The following is a 20,865-nucleotide window of genomic DNA, read 5'->3' on the forward strand; positions in this document are numbered from 1 at the left end:
ATGCCGCCCAAAAAGAACACGCGCTTTAACTTGGCTCAATACATGAAAGTTCGGAAGGTTGCAAGAGAGAAAGTTGTGAAAATCGTAAGCTACAGGTAGAATACAAAAAAGTCAACGAGCCCAGGAAAAGGCGAGATAACATATTTAATTCGTCATTTTAACGTAAATTAGCAGTGGTGCTTTGAGAATGTCTTATATTTCGAATATTAGAGAATTTTGTATCAAGGTGTTTTAGGCAAGTGGTGGAAGTGCGAGTACAAGGAGGCTTGTATTTCAATTTTGACAAGGTAGGAAATTAAAAATAATAATAATAATGATAATAATTTTAATTATAAACTGGGTAATGGTTTGTGCATCCCCCTGTACCTCCCTACACAAATATTTGTTAACACCCCCCAGCTTTTTTATCTGTTTGAACTTTATATGAACTTTAAAAATTAACCAATCAGTGCATAAGAAATGACATGTTTAATTGATGCTTTCAGTTGGCCGCAGTAAGGGAACGATGCAAGGACATAACAAATAAGTTAGAAAATATTACTGTGAGTATACTCTTGATTCCTCATTGTGGTTGTTTTACCGGTACCGGTAATTGTGTAGCAAAAAATTGCTGAGCACAACTTCTGACTGTAGATTTTCATTAGTTAGTGGATAGATACAATTTTATGCCAATTTTTGATAAAAACATTAATGGAAACATATTCAATTTTGTAAGAAGAAAAAATATTTTTAGAAGTTGAGTTTTGGTGGACTGGCCACTTAACACTGAGCCAGTACCAGAATGACAGCCAGTACCAGGCTTCTATGCCAGTGCCTGGACAAGAAACCTGAGTGTGTGCCTGTGTTCATTTGGTCAGTCAGAAGACTGTCATAAATGATGGTGTCTCTAAACTATAAACATCAAAATATCAAATGTAAGATATGGTGAGATACAATTGTTGTGTTCAGATCTATAATGTTTACAATTTTGGTCTCATTAAACCACTTCTTGTTTTAATAAATGTGTTACTACCCAGTGTCTAATCAGTTAGTGCTATTTTTAGACACATGAGGGACAGGTATCTCAGGCACGAACAAGAAGCCCTACTGCACTTGCTGATGGACGATCAACAATGGGACCTAGAATTTCAAGGAAAAGGAGGCATGAGACCATTGAAGCTGCTGCCAGAATTCATGGAAGCACAAATGAACATTCTTCACCCACTTTTGAGGGATTGTTTGACACTTTGCAGAAAAGATGCAAACTGGATACTCTCACAAGTTATGTGACAGGGAACAAGCAGTTGACTGATAGAGTAGTTTCTAAAGAATATAAGAAAAATGTTTTAAAATTTGAAAAGTCAGATGACAACATTATACGAAGTATTGCAACATATTATGCAAGTGGTGTAATGGGCAAACGAAAATACAAAAGTGTTAGACTGGTGCTTTCAATGAAATCAAATGAAAGTAAACCAGGGAAAAGAACAAGCATTTCAATTTGTGAAGGCTGTAAAGTACCAAAGCTTCTCACTTATAGTAACCTTGTGGAACAGTTAAAAAAGATTGATATTGGAACTGTTCATGAAATTGACCTAGACTATGTAGAGGGCTTAGACTGAAAACCCAGTGAATGGTGTATATAGAGACTTAAGACAATACCTTCCAATGCTTGCCAAATTTTATCTCTCTAAGAATATAAAAGAAAGCTTGAAAGGCTTTACAGAATCAACAGGCACTTTTCAAACTGCTCTTGGTGGTGATTGATGCCCATTTGGCAAGAATGACAGCGCATGTTCTTTCTTGGTCAGTTTCCTCAATGTTGGAAGAAGGCTGGGATCAAGTTATGATAACTTCCTAATTTTTGGTGCCAACTGTGATGAAAGTTCTCCTGTTACAAAGAAATATGTGAGGTCATTATTACCACAAATTGCAGAGTTAGAAAGAACCGAGTATGAATTTGAAGGTATTAAATTTGGGTTTAAGCTGGAGGAATTGCCAAATGACATGAAGATGTTTGCCATGTTGGCAGGTGAATTGACTATTAGTGCTATTTCTCACCCTTTGCAAATGTTTCATTAGCTGATTGTAGGGATGTGAAGGGTACATTTGGAACTGACTGGTCAAACAAGTGGAAGCCATGGAATTACCAGCAAAGAGTAAATGTTGTCAACAAGGTTGAAGCATTTAAAAAAAGAGTAACACTTGAAAAAATTTCTGCGAAGACAAAGAGATCTAAAATCACAGATTTCATTGCCAAACAAAGTAGTAGACAAGAATTTTTGCCTCTATTACGTTCTTATATTGATAAAGCTCATTTGGATAACCCCTTCATCTGAAGAACAATGCTTGGCAGTACTTTTTTAAAGCAGTTTTGACAGAAGCTGTAAGAAAGTCTAAGCTGCCAGCTGATTGTAAAAAGTTTTCAGAGGTCCCACCTGATAGCCCTTTTGCACGAGTAATTACAGCTTTACAAACAGAAGTAAAGACCAGGCGCCTTGCAAACAAGACAAAACAATGGTTCAATGAAACTCAAGGGTCTGGAGCTGATTTGCATTATAAATTTACTGGAAAAGATTCCCGTTGTTTTTGTCATAATTTCATGAGATTAATCAAGTGGCTTAGTTTTGAAAAGGACTCCAAGTAAGAACGTCAAACAGTTCTTGCTTTAGCTTACTTAGGTGTGAGGCTGAGAGACTGTGTTTCTCTCTTTAATAGATTCGAGATAACATTAGACCAGATTGATCAGCTTTCTATTGCCTGCTATGAGTATTTTAAAGTAAATTCATTGTTCTTGTCAAGGTCTGTAAATCCTACTGTCTGGACATTGGGTCACATTGTCCCCACTCATTGTCGTCAAATGCTTGAAAAGTATGGGCAGGGGTTGGGAATGGTAACAATGGAAGGGCGAGAAGCAAAGCATGTGTTTCTGAAAAAATTAAGTGAAAATACAACATATCAAAACAGATGGGTTGAAATATTTAGACATGAATATGTGATGCTGATTTGGCTGCCTCAGCATGGTTTTCAGCTGCCAGAATCTGCATGCAAAAATGTAGCCTACATCCCAGAAAGGGTATTCAGTGATCCATCTTATTGTTATTGTGGTCTGTGAAAAGCATGTCCTGAGGATGCTAAGTGCTGTTTTTGTGGGGATGCAATCATGAAATTTATTGAGCATAGTGTTAAGGATGGAAAGATTGCTCCACAGCTTTTGTAATTAATGCTATATCTGTACACGTCTGACTCAAAAAAAAAATTTTTTTCAGTAATCTGGATCAATTTTTATGATTTTGGGTACAGTTTGAAAACAAATTCTAATTAATTCTGTATGTGTTCTTTTTCAGCTAAATTCTCTGGATGTTGTGCCATTTAATAACAAATATTTTCTACTGTTAAGTTATCTTAAAATTCTACTCGGTTTAGGTCAAGGCTGTTTCAAAGTCACAACTTATGCAAAGGAGTTATGCAAATTTCATGCAATTTGTTTCCGTGATTTTATCAGACATGTATTTTAGGAAAGAAAGTAGTTTTTTCTGTAAAGCTTACTTTGTCCTCTTCTAAATGAGATATAGTACAACTCAATATTGTAAATACCTGTCTAGAAAAAAAAAAGAAAAAAGATTGTTATTAAGTGTAATTTAAAGATATCGAGTAATATGGCAATTGAGAAATTGATTGTCTCCAGCCAGTCTTTAATCTTGGATCACGTCCCTATCTTAGCTGTACTTACAACAGACTCGGTCGATCATATGCATCGTTCACGACCATTTTAAAGAACTCAGCTCAAACTATGATGTTGTCCTAAAGAGTAAATAAAGACAACTTAGTCATATTTATCTAAAGTTAAAAATGGAAGTTTACCGGCGATTTTTAGTCTTCTTTTTATAAGATTCCGTAATCGAATCAAGTGTCTCTATACTGAGATCGGAATCTAGTTCTTCGCACACTGTTGATATATCAGTTGTGTGGAATAGAATCTAGAACATCTTAGGAAAATGTTGAACTCTCTATCTCTTTCAAGAATATAGTCTTTGAAAGTTTATGGGAATATTTTCGTTTCTCACATCTAAATTAGGCAACCGTGAACTTTGAAAAACCGACAAACCTCATGAATTTTACCCATTATGCATAAGTCAAAATTTACGAACTACAGTCCCTTCAACCTTTTTTATATTGAAATATTTAGAACAAAAGCAGACGAAACCGCCCTCTTTCTTAAAAAAAAAAAAAAAAAACATGGGGTTCTTGAGACTAATTTTAAAAGGTCTGTGTGTCAGCAAATCAAGCCAAAGGATACATTGAATTAAAGTATAATTTTTACTAGCATTAATGATGGAGTCAGGACGACGATGGTGATTCAACCAAGATAGAAAACCTCCACCTCGTCAGGTGTGAAATAGTTAGTCCCAGTCAGAATTCTTCTTCCTTTCTTTGCCCCACTTGGGACTGAATAAGAATAGCCAAGGCATGCAAAGGATTCTACATTACTGTTTGCATTATCTGCGATTAATATGTCGTGGTTATAATTAGTCATAAACCTACTGTAAACACCCCCAAAAATTGGACCATAACGTGAATGGCTGTAGACAGCACTTGTAGGCCTAGTCACTAGGCTCTTGAAAGGTGCTAGTCCTTCTTGATTTCGGAGAGAAAATATGAAAGCCTTGGAAGTACTGCGGTAGCCACCACCAGACTCTGAAGAATAAGATGAAATAAACATATTATTATAACTCAAGTCCCTTCAGCCAAAGAAAAAACAACAACAACAACAATAACAACAGCTTCTCTTGTCACATAGCCTTCCTTAGGATACATCTTATGTTTCGGTGCGCCCTAATGCTAATGGTGGGGGCCTTCTTAGGTTTGACCCAGATCTGACCAAATTTCTGAAGTTTAAAATTCGCAATGTGATTATGACGAGAAGCCCCCCTTTTTACACACGAATAAGGTGTGTAGAATGAACGAAATCCGAACCATTTTTTTTTTCAAATAGCTTTAAGTACAATTCGTTTTCATCTTCCTCTTTTGATGCTGGAACTTGAGAAATCTATGCAAAGAAATTAATAAGAGAAGGGAAAAATGCTCACACACCCAGAGAAACTCATTTTCCGTCATGATTACTGTGGATTTAAATTTCATCACAGAGCGCACTTGATACCCAATTAATTAACTGGAATGGCCTTGAGGGATTTTACTATTCGCCGCTGAATTACAGAGGCTGACGATCGAAATCTCAGCTTACGAAACTCTTTTCGGTGGTCAATAGGCCATTGTCGAATTACTATTGGCCTCTTTTTTAAGCGAGTCGTGTTGCTCGTCCGATCATCAGTCACATGCACATAAAACTCACTTTCATACGAATGGTTGGGCATCGGGCCTCAGGCCTCGTTTTGAAAAAGAGGCCAAAAGGTAATTTGGAAATGGCCTATTTAAAGATAAATTTAACTTGTTATATCCCCCCCCCCCCATCACCACTGACACAGCACCACAGTTTCTTTAGAACGTTACTCCCTTGCTATACATTGATATTCCAAAGGGAAGAGTTAGCCGTACCTGGGTGCTAATAAGAAAGAAGAATAGAGACTTAACAAACCATGTCAGTCCTTTGTTGTTACTTTACTTTAAGCGAAAGGTTTCTTATAATAAAGCAGAGGTATTCACTTTCTCCATGAATTTATAACACCATAAACACACCTTTATGTCCGTCAAGCTAGAGTTAAAGCAAATATGATAAAAAGATATTCCTTTACCCCACGGAATGTCGGTGTATCCTCCAAACACGTACAGTCCTACTTTTATGATAGTGACAGTGTTCCGCTTCCCGTCACATCTGCTGTGGAAGGTACTGGCCCCCCAGCCGTGAGAGGAGGCGCGGTAACACAGCAGCCACTGAGGATGACTTTCAACGGCAGGTTTCAAAAACTGATTTAGGTGACTTTGATAGAACAAATTGCCCGCTAATATCGACGATGCCTTCCATTTAATATCGACGATGCGTTACATTTAGACAAAAACAGAAGCGATAACATAAGCGACAACAAACGCGTGGTTGACTTGGATCCTTCACTATAGCGATAAAAAATTGAACTGTTCCTCACTTCACTGAGATGGTATTAAAAGTGAATGTGAGTCTCGTTTTCGTGGCACTCACCCAAATCATGAAATCGTGATGGTACATACTTGAAACAAATTCAATTTAAAATTGTCAAAACATTTGGTTTTCTGACGTGGTGGAACATAATGTAAGGTTGTCAGAACGCTGACAGATCCAAGCTTGTTGCTGGCTTTACACTGATACGTACCACCGTCTAGAGGACCAAAGCTGGAGATATTAAGGGTACCACTCGTAGTAATGGTGGTCCGGTCTTGGGGTAACGGGACAAATCCGCTTGACCAAACTATAGTTGGTGGCGGAAAACCAATAGCAAGGCAAGGAAAAGATGCAGCTGAGTTTGCCAGGACTCCTGTAAGCCTATCGGGAGTATGGATGAATCGTGGGCGAACTAGAATTCGGAAAAAAAAACTAAATGACCGAGATGATAAACTAACGAGACATGAGTGATGTGGAACGAAGTGTCACCTTCAACAGTAAATTTCACCGCCTTCTGAGCTTTTCCGAGGACACTTGTGGCCATGCAAACGTAGCTTCCTGAATCATTATACTTGGCATTTTTAATCTGCAACCTAGTATCGTGACTGTTCATATTGATTTGTCCTGCACCACTCATTTTCTTCCATGTTACTGTTGGTTTTGGATTACCATAGGCTGAGCAGTAGAACGTGGCGGTCTGGTTCTCAGTGATTGTAAGCGAGGCAGGAGATACATTTATGTTCGGAGCAGCTATGGACTGGCCTGGTTCACCTTTAGGTCCTGGAAGTCCAGGGAGTCCTTTGTCGCCTTAAAGGGATATAAATGAATAAAGGCTGATAGTTTCTAAAGAAACTGTTTGGGGCTGCGTCGGTGGGGGTATCGAAATAATTTGAATATATCAACAAAGTTGAAATGGTAAATTGGCCACCGTTACGATTATAAAAGCTGACGTTTCGAGCGTTAGCCCTTCGTCGGAGCGAATAGAGGAATTGTGGGTTGTGTGTGCTTTTAAAGGCAGAAAATGGAGCTACGTTATTGGTGGGAACATGGCAACGAGAGAAAGACGAATAAATTAGTGGAATGAAAAGCGTTCGTTGATACCTGTGGGATTTAGACTGCCGGTTTGAAAGATGAGGTTTTGTTGCGGTTATGAATTGAATTCATAACCGCAATCGATTCTTTTCACCCGGCTCTGAAATATACCTGGGAAATTTCTGACAATTCTTTATCCTTCTTAGACATCAAAGTTTCAATTGAAGGCAACGGTTTATGCACTAGTGTGTATTACAAACCTACAGACTCGCATAATTACTTTTATTCGTCTTCGCATCCATCTCACGTTAAGAATTCCATTCCTTTTTCTCAGTTTCTAAGACTTCGTCGTTTATGTAGTGATGACTCTGATTTCCACCACAAATCAGAGTCAATGTACCAGTTTTTCGATAAACGAGGTTACCCTGATTCTGTCGTCCAAGTGGGTTACCACCGCGCCCAACTTATTGATCGACATTCAGCATTACAAACATCACAAACGGAAGATTGCGACCGCATTCCATTCACTCTCACGTTTCACCCTCACAACCACTCAGTTAAATCCATCATTCTTAAAAACTTTAAATTACTTCAAAACGATCCAGAGACAAGCACTATCTTTTCGCAGCCTCCGCTCATTTCATTCAAACGCGACAAAAACATAGGCAATTGTTTGGTCAGAAGTTCTTTTCAGACTAATGACTAACCAGGCACTTTTAAATGCGCTCGTGCACGATGTGTCCTTTCATTCACAACACTGAGAAAATATCGGGGCCCAAACGATCCATTAAGATCACCGATCACTTCACGTGCACCTCCGCCAATGTAATCTATGGTATAACTTGCACTTATTGCAAAAAGATTTACATTGGCGAAACAGGTAGAAGACTAGGTGACCGATTCCGAGAACACCTTCGCGACGTGGAGAGGAATGACAAGGACACATCGAAACCAGTCGCTAGACATTTTAATTGACCTAATCATTCTAAGCAACATATGGCAATCTGCGGTCTTTCCTTACACTTAGATAGCACGGAAAGCCGTAAAACTCTTGAACAAAAGCTCATCTTTCAAACCGGCAGTCTAAATCCCACAGGTATCAACGAACGCTTTTCATTCCACTAATTTATTCGTGTTTTTCTCTTTGCCATGTTCCCACCAATAAGGTAGCTCCATTTTCTGCCTTTAAAAGCACACACAACCCACAATTTCTCTATTCGCTCCGACAAAGGGCCAACGCTCGAAACGTCAGCTTTTATAATCGTAACGGTGGCCAATTTACCATTTCAACTTTGTTGATACGTTCAAATTATTAAAGGAATATAGACAGACACGTAACAAAGCCTTAACTGAAGTGTAGGGGAATGTCTAACAAGTGTCGGATGAAAATCATCTGGTGTAATAAAGATTGGCTCTGGAAACAGGAGGAAGCCTCCTCACCCTTGCAGATTGCTTTTCATTTTACACTGAATGATAAAGTAGTACTCGGCAATTAACCTACAGATTAAACTTTGAATTCTGTTATGATTTGGGTTTGGCACATTCAAGAGATCTACGTTCAAGAGATCTATATGATCTTTTGAATGTGGTTACAAACCTAAAGTAATTTTCCGCTTCTCTCGTTCCTAAGGATGATGAATATAAAGAAAAAGTGGGAATAGATTTATACCTTTTTCTCCTTTCATTCCAGGATTCCCAACATCTCCATTCGTTCCTTGTTTTCCAGATTTTCCAGGTGGTCCCATAAATCCTTTCGTTCCCGTTTTTCCCTTAGTTCCTTTTGGACCCCGTCTACCGCGATTTCCCAGAGTTCCTTTTGGTCCCCGAGGCCCTGCCACACAGACTTTACCGGGGAAGAGGCAGTAGGTCCCTATGGACCCAGTAACAATAGAGGTCACGTACTTCCTGAATGCAGCGTCGGATTCTCCTCGATTAACTGCGTCACTCCGGTTGGCAGTTAGGCTGCGACGAACAATTTTGACGTCGTGCTTCGTACCTAAAGAAAACTGCAACGGTTAATGGTTTTTTGAAAATGTGTGTAGGAATTATTTCCCCATTTTTAACATCGATTACATATGATTTAAGATGTGCAAAGCGCTTTCTACTTCAGCATCATGACTGAAGAAAGAAAGTTACGTTTTGTTGCCAGGTAAGGAGGGGAGGGGGGAATTGGGGTTTGCGGTTTTGCGATTTTGGCTATTTTTTTCGGTTTTGTTATTCATGTTTTGCGAATTTTTCGTTTTCAGTATTTGGTTTTCGGTTTTTGACAGGTAGTCGAATTTGTTATCCAATGCGCTTTTTCGGTTTCTCTGATTGGAGTTCCGCTTTCTCTTCGATCTGAGCAGCATTTATACCCCTCTGCTAGCTGCTGATCTCGAATAGCTACGAAACCTATGTTGCTCCACTTGTAACCACAGTATCAGATCGATTGTGAATTTGACAACTGAGATGTGCAAATTTATGGGTTTAGACGGTTTTGCATGCGGTTTTCGGTTTTCATCGAATCCGGTCTTTTGCGCCTTTGCGGTTTCTGATTAAATATTTTACTGGTTCAGAGCAGGCGGTGGGCGCACTCTGATTGCGTTGCATCATGGTCGTAAAACAAAAATTGAGCCATTTGCATCTTGACGCGTTGGAGTGAACATCTTTGGTGGCAGCGAGATACGGCGTGAATATACGTGGATTTTAATGGGAATTCACTGTCTGTTGCCATTCCTTCGAAAGATAAAACGTTTGACGAGCCTGCGCGAGTCCTGTCATTCCTCCGTAACGAATTCGTTCTTAGGAGACAACTGACGTTCTTTAGAAAGATTCGAAACCGTAACGTGTCTAAGAATCTCGACACAAATGGCAACAGTTACACTCACGACTGATGGCGGGATAAGTAATTTCAAAGTTAGTAATTATATTCTTAGACGCGAGTTATTCTATAGAAAAATTCACTGCCTGACGAGTGAATTCCACGTTAAATTTCACGCGAAAAACCGATATCGCACGAATCGCGAAGCGATGAGTGCGATATCGATTTTTCAAGTGAAATTTAACGTGGAATTCACGAGTCAGGTAGTGAATTTTTCTTGAATCGCATAACAGAATAAAAATAAGAAAACAAGAAATTAAAACGGCAATGTTATTGTTTGTTTTTATTCCGTACGCGCGCCCTTAAAGTCAACTGTCAGAGCTGTCATTGTTAAGGGAATGGAAAGCAAGGTAAGTCGCTCAAGACTGAACCGTCGACAATTTTAATTGTACCTCGTGAATTTTTCTTTCATCACATAGCTAAAGCCACCATATCACTTGGCGAAACCAGATGTTTTGTATTTTTGTGCGCCACGCCAGTGCGCAAACAATGGAAACCCTTTCAAAGTCAGGTGTCAATATCTTGCGAATAGAGGGAACAAGATATTTTTACAATGAAAACCACTTTTATTTCAAACTCGTGGAGAAAGCGGTGCCTCACATTTTACAATCTTCAGTAAAAAAACTAAAAGTACTTAATACGGAGTTATTTAAGACAGAGATTTGCCTGCTACCACTCCACTTGGCAGAATGTGGCGTCGACAATCAACAACTGAATGGTCAAATTCCTCAAGCGAAATGAAAATTTCAAACGTTCCGGTATCAAAACAAGATCTACAAAAAACCGGTGAGTGCTTTACAGTTGTAAAAAAAAAGTATATTCAAAATATAATGATTAAGACTGGAATTTCTCGGTAAACTCTGGCGAAAAACAGTTCAGTTAAAAGTCACAATTTTAACTGTTTTTCTTTCATCGCAGGGAGTCGCTCGTTGGTGTCAATGCTGGACTGAAAGTTTATGGAAATATTTACTGGAGAATTATTAAAAGTTACTCAAGTAAACATTCCGCCAACTGCTCCTGCCATCAGGTAACTAGAACGACTGGCATTGCTGTCAAGGTCACTAGTGGCTGCTGTGTTGCTTGGCGTGGCTGAGCTATTGAGAACAATCTCCCGTAAAGCATGACTTGAATAGCCGTTGGTAGTTGTCGTGCTTGGCGTGGGTTGAAACCGGCCAACTTATTCGACATTCGCCGCTGTTTTTCCAGAGGATTATGGCTGTATCTGGATATGGATTCCGGATTGGAGTGGCCAGTGAGCTCTGATATCTCCACCGGATCGAAATCGAGCGCTTGGATGACAGTTTTGCGACCACTCGAATTTGTGAATTTGTCGTCTAGTGTTTTTTGAAACCATGTTGTATCTAAAAGAGGCCAGTTCGTCGTCTGTATAGGCTACAATGGTTTGGATTTCGGGAAAAGACGCTTGACCCTTTTCGGCATTGATACCTGTTTTGGTTTTCTTTCGTAACGCTTGTTTGGTTTTCCTCGGCGAGAACTGTCGTTTGGCTTTCTTCCCTCGTCTCTAACATTTTGATTTTTTGCTATGCGTTTTCTCGTACTTTTGAGCGTGAGTGGTTTCCTCCAATTTTCTAAAAATTTCAATTTCAATTCAAAGTTTGGAAGACATTCTTTTTCTATAAATTTGTTCATATTTGTTCATATTTTCGTAGCACTAGTTGTATTTACGTTCGTAACAATAATTTTTGCTCGCGACTCACGTCAGGTATATCGCTTTATGCGTTAGTGCGATTCCACGCTAAATACCCTCTCTTCCGGTTGACGTATTGACCAATCAGAGCGCGTGTTTACTTTAAGCTATGCGATTCTATAGAAAAATTCACTGCCTGAAGAGTGAATTCCACGTTAAATTTCACGCGAAAAACCGATATCGCACGAATCGCGAAGCGATGAGTGCGATATCAATTTTTCAAGTGAAATTTAACGTGGAATTCACGAGTCAGGTAGTGAATTTTTCTTGAATCGCATAACAGAATAAAAATAAGAAAACAAGAAATTAAAACGACAATGTTATTGTTTGTTTTTATTCCGTTAGCGCGCCCTTAAGAAAGCCATTTTAAAGTCAACTGTCAGAGCTGTCATTGTTAAGGGAATGGAAAGCAAGGTAAGTCGCTCACGTTTGAACCGTCGACAATTTTAATTGTACCTCGAGAATTTTTCTTGCATCACATAGCTAAAGCCACCAAATCACTTGGCGAAACCAGATGTTTTGTATTTTTGTGCGCCAAGCCAGTGCGCAAACAATGGAACCCTTTCAAAGTCAGGTGTCAATATCTAGCAAATAGAGGGAACAAGATATTTTTAGAATGAAAACCACTTTTATTTCAAACTCGTGGAGGAAGCGGTGCCTCACATTTTACAATCTTCAGTAAAAAACCTTAAAGTACACAATACGGAGTTATTTAAGACAGAGATTTGCCTGCTACCACTCCCCTTGGCAGAATGTGGCGCCGACAATCAACAACTGAATGGTCAAATTCCTCAAGCGAAATGAAAATTTCAAGCGTTCCGGTATCAAAGCAAGATCTACAAAAAAACCGGTAAGTGCTTTACAGTTGTAAAAAAAGTGTATTCAAAATATAATGATTAAGACTGGAATTTCTCGGTAAACTCTGGCGAAAAACAGTTCAGTTAAAAGTCACAACTTTAACTGTTTTTCTTTCATCGCAGGGAGTCGCTCGTTGGTGTCAATGCTGTACTGAAAGTTTATGGAAATATTTACTGGAGAATTATTAAAAGTTACTCAAGTAAACATTCCGCCAACTGCTCCTGCCATCAGGTAACTAGAACGACTGGCATTGCTGTCAAGGTCACTAGTAGCTGCTGTGTTGCTTGGCGTGGCTGAGCTATTGAGAACAATCTCCCGTAAAGCATGACTTGAATAGCCGTTGGTAGTTGTCGTGCTTGGCGTGGGTTGAAACCGGCCAACTTGTTCGACATTCGCCGCTGTTTTTCCAGAGGATTATGGCTGTATCTGGATATGGATTCCGGATTGGAGTGGCCAGTGAGCTCTGATATCTCCACTGGATCGAAATCATCACTGAGCGCTTGGATGACAGTTTTGCGACCACTCGAATTCGTGAATTTGCCGTCTAGTGTTTTTTGAAACCACGTTGTATCTAAAAGAGGCCAGTTCGTCGTCTGTATAGGCTACAATGGTTCGGATTTCGGGACTGAGATGCTTGACCCTTTTCGGCATTGATACCTGTTTTGGTTTTCTTTCGTAACGCTTGTTTGGTTTTCCTCGGCGAGAACTGTCGTTTGGCTTTCTTCCCTCGTCTCTAACATTTTGATTTTTTGCTATGCGTTTTCTCGTACTTTTGAGCGTGAGTGGTTTCCTCCAATTTTCTAAAAATTTCAATTTCAATTCAAAATTTGGGAGACATTCGTTTTCTATAAATTTGTTCATATTTGTTCATATTTTCGTAGCACTAGTTGTATTTACGTTCGTAACAATAATTTTTGCTCGCGACTCACGTCAGCTATATCGCTTTATGCGTTAGGGTGATTCCACGCTAAATACCCTCTCTTCCGGTTGACGTATTGACCAATCAGAGCGCGTGTTTACTTTAAGCTATGCGATTCAACTATGAATAGACCCTTGACATGCACACGCATATTAGAGAGACAGAGACCTTGTACTATACGAACTTTTTCCACCGAGCATAAATACAATGTTTGTAAAAGAAGCCTCACGCCTCCTAAGAGCGAATTTGTCGAGCTCCACGTTTAGTGAAAGGAGTTTCAAAATACCCTTCGAGAACAGAGGAAACCTATATGAGGGTTTTGAGAAACGTATCTCTGAAGTTATTACTTCAGGAGAGAAGTATACTCTGAAACAGAGAAAATACCGCGCGCACAGAAGAAAATATTGCCTTTTGTAACACAACCTCATTCGGCTTTGCCAAACCTCAAGAACATACAGGTGGAGAATTATGACACCTCAAAACTGACCCTTATTATCACATCGCAAAGGAAATTCATCAAAAGATATCTTAATAAGAGCTCAACTTTGTGGGTAGAAGATTTAAAAGCGCTTGCGAATCGTAGGAGACGCACTGGCCTATCAACACCTTTCAACGGTCGACTGCCTTTTGCTTTCCGGCTTTCTGGCGTGTCGCCTCACGCAAGGTGGAGGTTTTCATGGATCAAGTGACTCTTTTCATTGCTCTAATTAAACTGTCCTTCATTCAATGATCAAGATAGAAGATTTACCGCATAACACTCGCTTTTATATTTTCCTTCACTGAGGAAGGTAGATTTACTACACGATTGATAAATGCCCTTGCAGTAGTAACGCTATGTAACGCAACGCTCTAAACACAACAGAGGGCCTTGTCGTCCCAAAAAAGGGTTTTATAAACACTATCACTTAAAATGCATAAAACATTTGTACTGTTGGAGCGCGTTTGAGCGTGTTTGGTCAGAGCTGTTAAATAAGGATCAAAGTGGCCATACAAATCTTTGAAAGGCTTCAAACTACGACGTACAACGAATTTGACATGCTCGAAAACTGGTTTCAACTTACATGCTAACTGTGCTTGCGTTTGTCTTTGAGAACGATATAATACGTGACAAATACGCACGGAAAATACTTCTACACATTCAGAATATATCAAATTATATTTACCAATAGTGAAAGGAAAAAGAAACGGCCTAACTATTACGGAATACTCAGTCAAACTCAACCCATTTCTACCCCTTTTACCACCATATTGCTGCCACAATGAAATGCAATCGAAGTGTGCACACCGCCTGGGTTCAGAGATGTTTTGCTTAAATCCCTTTCGACGGAGGACGGTTTAAAGATAAATTCAATACGCAGCTGTGACTTGTTTCGCTGAAACGAGTCAAGTTTCTGATCCAAGGTCAAATCTATGTTGCCCACACTTCCCTTCGGACATAGTTAGAGGGGAACCCTTTAACAACTAGCCTCTAACTATGCTTCGGATAATATATCACATTGGTAAAAAAAATATTCTACGGCTGTTCTTTGGCTGATTAGCATCAAAATATCATACATCACAAAAACTTGTTTGGACAGATTCTCCAAGTCCATCAAAACGAATTTGTCTAGTAAAATGTGCTTGGTTTATATGTTCACACGCTGCTTGTTGACGCTTAAAACGGTCACAGCTGAATACTCCCGGCTAGCTTTTGTGTGGTTACAGCATAACCACGCTAACCAACCTGCCTAACTGACGCTTACTGTCGAGTTCAAGAGACGCACAGTTGTTTACAAAATTTTCTTCTTAATGACCTACCTTTGGATACGTCTGAGTCTGTTGGAAGGACTTGGCGAACAACCCTTAAAGAATCTAGAGAATCTCCTATTTCTTGAATTTTCTGCGAAAATTTTGAATCCAGCATTTTCGTGTTTGTCTCCGTTATAAAGAGAGCAACCGTCATCATGATGGCTGCAACAGACAGCAACGATGAAGCCTTTTGAAAATGATCACTACGTTTTTCACTGGATGGAATTTTCGTTTGGCGTGCGTCGATATCCATCGTATTTTCCCTGCGTGCCTTGCTCTAGACAATCGTCTAGGTTATACCAAGTTAGGAGAGCGTGAGTTATTGTTGAACGAGATGCGATATATATATCTAGCGGTAATCAATTCTGACGTCGGTCTGTGGTTTTTTAAAAGCATTCAGCAAGGCTCGATGTTCCTCTCGTTTTTCGTGTTTCTTTCCTGTTGATAACGAAACCTTAGAAGTTAAAGGCGACCTTTTCACGTGACGCTGTTTGTCATCACTTCTTTGTCACAGCGGAGTACGTAACGGTTCATGTGTACGGAAGTTTCCAGAGCTGAAAATACTGAATATATTTTTCCGCGATCTTTTTTTCATAACTAGACTTGGTTTTCAAGTCATTCACTGCTCAGTCTTGCACTTAGTACTCAACGAAAAATATCGCATATCAACCTATAAGAGTCTCGTGAACACCAGTCAGACTACTCATTGCAATTTTAAATTGTGGCGATATTTACAGCGGATACAGATTCTAATAATGGCCCGATGATGTATCACACTCCTGGGGAAAGAACAGTCGGGAATTCGAATCTGTACACATTTAATCAGTTTCCGATTTTGCAAGTTACAGCGAGCCTAACTAGGCTCATGCAAGATTTAAAAAGACTTGATCGAGTCAAACATCGTAGGTCGTGGCCTTATCGAGTAAGTTTGCACTAAAGAAAGATGCGGCATTAACAAAGAGTGAAAAAGAACCACTCATCATGCTCCTGCGATGTGTTTTGGTCTCTGAGAATCGTTGTTAAATTGGATAAGAAGACTCTATGTAACGGGGTGTAAAAGCAAGAAAGAGATAGGATAAAACCATAGCAAAGAAAAAAAAAAAAATTAAAAACAAGTAAAGGATACAGAATATCGAAACGGAGATCAAATTATGGTCTTGGGGGAAAACAAAATAAAGAAAACAATGCACCGAGACTCCAATCAGTCAACAAGATGCAACTGCTGTGGGACGGTGAAGAGGAAAGGTTAAAGAGTCCGTAGGGGAGCGGAATATTTATTATGTGTTTAGTTTGGGCAACAGAAATTTAAGAATTAGGGCAAAACAGAAAAAACAAACAAAGAAACAAAACCAAGACGGATGACAAACTTACTGAAAAAGTGAACGAAACAACTATGTAATTGAGTTTGCAAGGCAATTGAACCGACGATTTTTTAATAGATCGTACACTTAGCCCACGCGGCATTTTTCATTAACAGAAAGGATTCACAAGTTTAGCTCGATGATGGCACAGATTATTAGTCATATCTATTAAGTTCTCTATGCTCACAGTTTAGTAGATAACTGACATACGTATGAGTAATGAAAATAGGATGTAAATATACTCGATAACAATCAAGTACTGTTCGTATTCTACTTGTCAAAATACAAAGAGTCTGTTGAGCGAGTAAATGGTTCAGTTTTGTCTTCAGTCTTCCAAGACCACTTATCCCAGATAAAACACTTCCCAGTCGTCAGGTGTGAAGGGGTGACTACCAGCCAGCAAGGTTTGCTTGTTTTGTACACCACTTGGAACGGAATAAACATTGTTATAACCAAAATTGGCTTGGGAATTACGATTACTATTGGCATTGTTCGCGATATAAATATCATGACCAGTAACAAATAGTGGACCGTAACTCGAATACCTGTACATTGCCCTATATGGCTTTTTTGCCACGCTTATGGAGCCAGTCCTTCTTTATTGTGGAGAGAAAATAAGAAAGCATTTGGAGTGCTGGTCCACCCACCACTGGACTCTGGGGAAAAAAAATCATTCACGATTGCGTCAAATTGTATATCTATGAGGTTTTTTCCTATAAAAATACCAGTAAAAGCTACTTTCAGGTGTTTGGGATTTTCATTTAAAAAAAAAAAAGCAGCAACAAAGAAAAATATGAGGAAAAAAAATAAAAAAAAAAACCAATAAAGACAAAATTGACATGCAATCCACTTACCCCATGGAATGTCGGTGTAGCCTCCAAACACGTAGTGTCCTGCTTTCACGATGGTGACTGTGTTACATTTACCATCACAATAGACAACATTCGTATTCCCCGACGGTCCTGGAACGAGTAGGCCCTGAGCATGAATGCGAGGCTGATGCGGGGAAAAAGTTGAAGAGACTTCTAGTGTTTATGTAGTGATTTCTTCGATTTCGCGTAAAAATGCTGAAACATCATTGTCATACCTACAACTGTACCAACAGCGAGGCTAAGAAAATAACTCAATCAAATACCCCGTAGTTGCAAATGTTAATTTCCACTGTTGCCAACAAATGACGAAAACAAACAGTGCGCTCCTGCCTCCTGGGATAAGTGAACAGGAAAGACGTCGAAGGTGAATCGCAGCATTCCGGCTGGAAAGCCTAAATGTCACAAGGCATACTCGTATATGCTCTTAACACTTTATAGGAGGGTTAGGACCAACAAAGGGAAACCCTGTTCCTACGATATGTGATTTTCCTAAACATCTCCAACCAAAAGAAGTGAAACAACGCCAGGATCCGGAGACGAAACGTTTGAAGAATACTTCCACGACAAACAGAATTCAGAAGGCAACTAAACCTAACCAATCGAAGGTTAGAAACCATCTGGATTTCTGGATTTGGGATTAAACCATCTCATGTAACCAACCCGGCTTCGCATTCACAACATCACTTATGGACTCACAGTGGTCGGTCAATTCGAGAGCAAGTTCGTGGGCTTTTTCCGTCAGTTAGACTAATTCTTCCTTCTTTTAGTTGGAGACAGATATTCCTCGAGCCTGCAGGTATTTTTTAAGCCGTCGGGGAATACGAATATTGTCTATTACTGTGGAAGGTGCTAACCGCCCAGCCATGAGTGGAGGCGCGGTAACACAGCAGCCACTAAGGATGACTTCCGACTGCGGGCGTTAGAAACTGATTCAGGTGACTTTGATAAAACACGTTGTCTTTTAGTATGCTTGATCTCCACCTAAAGTCTGTGAGAGAGGGAGATAGTTCTGATTGCAATAGACTAGGTACCATTAGATTATCAGAATGTATAGTCATCTATTTGCAACAAGTTAATTCTCCTCTGCGTGACTTTGCGCTAGTTTGCTGCCGAGATTGACAGGAGACAAATAAATAACTGCTAATGTGGGATAAATTGACCACAATAGTGACGCTATTTTTTCACCCGACATGAATACAATACTTTATTCAACAGTAGAAAATCAAAATTACAAAAATATCTCTCAAAAGGGGGTATCTAGAGGTCAACCCTATATAAAAGACTCCCCGAAATAAAGAAATGAAAAGGCAACCAAAAACATTGTATACAGGTAATTAAAAACTATTTACCATCTTCTCAATCAATCATCGTGTAAATCCTTAATCTGTTACGAAATAAAGTCAATGAACCTGCGTGTAAAATATCTTTAGGTAAATTATTCCACATATTAATATATCCGTACAAAGAAAGAAAATTTGTAGCAATTTAGAATAGCTACTTTTACGTAAATCTGATAATCTTGGTTGGCTCTAGTTGGATTGTACATTAAGTAAGTTCGAAAATAAGAAAACATTGATATAATAAACATCACGCAATCTCTTAGCAAAGGTGAGGTTAGATATCGGCCACCGCAACAAAAATGTGGCAACCCCACTAAGACGAGGGTCAGACGAAAGCAGAGCTTGGAGATCACCGGTGACAAACCTAATGAACGTTGACGATGCTAGCCCATGATTGATCAACGTTACGTTCAACAAGAAAGCGATATAGCAGTACGTGTAAATGATATAAACGGTGGCGGGCACAGCCTGTGAAACATACAAACAATTAAAGCAGTCTGGAAAGCACATCATTATCCAGACCGAGGAAAAATTAAAGACAACGTAACCGAATGAAATGTCCATAGTCGTTAAGCAATCATAATAATGAAAGCCGAGGATGAAACGACAGCCCAATGCCTGACTCAATTCATCCCGGACGCAATCTAGTAACAACTGTCAGCATGTCGAGTGGGAAAGGATAAATTATTCTATTGAAAAACGAAGAGGCGAACTAGCACCCCAACTCGCAGCCCATGACTGACTTAAGCCGCCGACCTGCGTTACTAGGAATTGAGAGCAGTACAATTAATAAACAACGCTAAGGCGAATGCACCGCTGGCAAGAAATGGGAAAGACTAGCAGCCCATGTCTGGACTACTAACCTAACCCTAACCCATAGCCCATTCATCCCCAAATACAAAAGTTAGTGGGCATGTAAAGTGCCCGACCTGATGTAGAGTTTGAACGTTCGATAAAGCGGTGTGACAATTTGTTCCGTTGTAGCTAAAACAGATTAAATTCCTCATTTCTCGCTATTGATCACTCACTGCTGGTATGAGTGATGTTCTTTATTTAAAACCGATCTATAAGTGGTGATATTATTATAAACCTTATAGCCATGTTATAACCATGCTGTTCAGTTTTGCCGGCGTTCGTTTCACTGGCGTTTCCGTCATTATTTAAAATCTAGTTTTGAACTCATGTTTTACTTGTATCATGTTATTTTCATATTCTTATCAACGAAAGGGTTACATCTGTCTTTCTTTTTGTCAAGCCTTCTTTTTTTATTTTTTTTTTATCTAGCTTTTGCCACGCTTTGTTTGCTGTATGAGTATGTTGTTAGGAAACCTAAAAAAGTGTGGACTTGCTACATCGGCGTTTCTTCTAGAGGTTGATATAAATGTAAAAGACGGAGACAGAATACTTACGCTTTGACGTCCATTCGATTCAGCACAGACGTTTCTACATTTACGGCACAAGGATGGTCTATCCGCAGCTCTTTGGATGCGCACAAGTTCCGCTCCATTTTCGATCCACTTGGACGACGATGCATCAACTGGTTGGCAGAGAATGCACGCGATAATCAAGAGGAGACGGAGAATTTGGAATCCATAAATCTTGTTCAAGTGCTATCAAACGTGAATCTAATCTATGCAGAGAATAGCACGTGAAGCCAAGTGAGCCTAGCGTGAGAATTAAGTTGAATGAGAGGCGAAACAGGAGAACATGCCAATTTTTGTTCGCTTTAGACTCCATCTTTGAAACCTTTTCTTTCTGAAACAGATGTAAGAACTTTAAGGGCTGACAAACAACGTCTTGAAACATTAATATTAACTGACTCCTGTCACGTCGGGTCTCAGGCAAACAGGATGGTCTAAACTGAAGGTATTTTTAACGTAGGTGTGACATTTAAATGCCTTTTTATATATTAAGACCTGCACCATCGTAGCCATTAAAGTTTCAGCGAAATTATCAGTGTTCATTTTACCAGTACACAAACGAGATTGCAGGATCATGAGTGACTTCTGCAACATTTAGTGAGTTTTTAGTAAAATAGAAAAACTATAACGAGG

The 20,865-nt window shown here is 39.4% G+C and overlaps 2 protein-coding genes, 1 long non-coding RNA gene and 1 pseudogene across 12 annotated transcripts in view; 2 read left to right on the plus strand and 2 right to left on the minus strand.

The window, feature by feature from the left end:
- LOC111342674 (uncharacterized) lies at positions 1 to 3,816 on the plus strand (annotated as a pseudogene). The gene is made up of 4 exons (XR_015996817.1): positions 1 to 84; positions 186 to 287; positions 486 to 542; positions 1,044 to 3,816. The product of XR_015996817.1 is annotated as an uncharacterized LOC111342674 (transcript).
- Positions 3,658 to 15,710, minus strand: LOC148739525 (uncharacterized). The gene is made up of 6 exons (XM_088747362.1): positions 15,248 to 15,710; positions 8,775 to 9,101; positions 6,563 to 6,880; positions 6,163 to 6,485; positions 5,733 to 5,955; positions 3,658 to 4,677 (listed from the first exon to the last, which is right to left on the minus strand). Exons 1-6 carry the CDS (start codon positions 15,489 to 15,491, stop codon positions 4,340 to 4,342), a joined length of 1,773 nt encoding a protein of 590 aa, XP_088603488.1. The 5' UTR covers positions 15,492 to 15,710; the 3' UTR covers positions 3,658 to 4,339.
- The window catches only part of LOC148739526 (uncharacterized), a 19,870-nt gene continuing 8,164 nt past the window's right edge, over positions 9,160 to 20,865 (plus strand). Inside the window, exons 1-5 of one of the 7 annotated variants that reach the window (XM_088747356.1) lie at positions 9,173 to 10,000; positions 10,274 to 10,751; positions 10,884 to 10,992; positions 12,019 to 12,087; positions 20,244 to 20,375. In XM_088747356.1, coding sequence (XP_088603482.1) covers positions 10,681 to 10,751; positions 10,884 to 10,992; positions 12,019 to 12,087; positions 20,244 to 20,375 — 381 coding nt within the window. In that variant the 5' untranslated portion in view covers positions 9,173 to 10,000; positions 10,274 to 10,680. Of the gene's footprint in view, positions 10,001 to 10,034; positions 10,752 to 10,883; positions 10,993 to 12,018; positions 17,058 to 20,243; positions 20,376 to 20,865 lie in introns of those variants that run through there. The other 6 variants (XR_015996152.1, XM_088747358.1, XR_015996151.1 and 3 more) reach the window with 6 other exon arrangements.
- Positions 16,655 to 20,865, minus strand: part of LOC148739527 (uncharacterized) — a 5,813-nt gene continuing 1,602 nt past the window's right edge. The window contains exons 1-3 of one of the 3 annotated variants that reach the window (XR_015996161.1): positions 20,221 to 20,336; positions 17,454 to 18,459; positions 16,655 to 17,255 (exon numbers count right to left, since the gene is read on the minus strand). This is a non-coding gene — a long non-coding RNA (uncharacterized LOC148739527). Of the gene's footprint in view, positions 17,256 to 17,453; positions 20,442 to 20,865 lie in introns of those variants that run through there. The other 2 variants (XR_015996162.1, XR_015996160.1) reach the window with 2 other exon arrangements.

This window comes from Stylophora pistillata, chromosome 2, assembly GCF_964205215.1.
Source record: "Stylophora pistillata chromosome 2, jaStyPist1.2, whole genome shotgun sequence".
NCBI classification, from domain to species: domain Eukaryota; kingdom Metazoa; phylum Cnidaria; class Anthozoa; order Scleractinia; family Pocilloporidae; genus Stylophora; species Stylophora pistillata.

Bases quoted from the DNA above. Each gene is read 5' to 3' on its own strand.
- LOC148739525 (XM_088747362.1), bottom strand. From the start codon at position 15,491: ATGGATATCGACGCACGCCAAACGAAAATTCCATCCAGTGAAAAACGT. The intron at 6,486-6,562 runs GTGACACTTCGT...TCCGAATTCTAG, and splicing joins GGTGAAATTTACTGTTGAAG to TTCGCCCACGATTCATCCAT. The intron at 5,956-6,162 runs GTATGTACCATC...ATTAAATGGAAG, and splicing joins TTAAATTGAATTTGTTTCAA to GCATCGTCGATATTAGCGGG.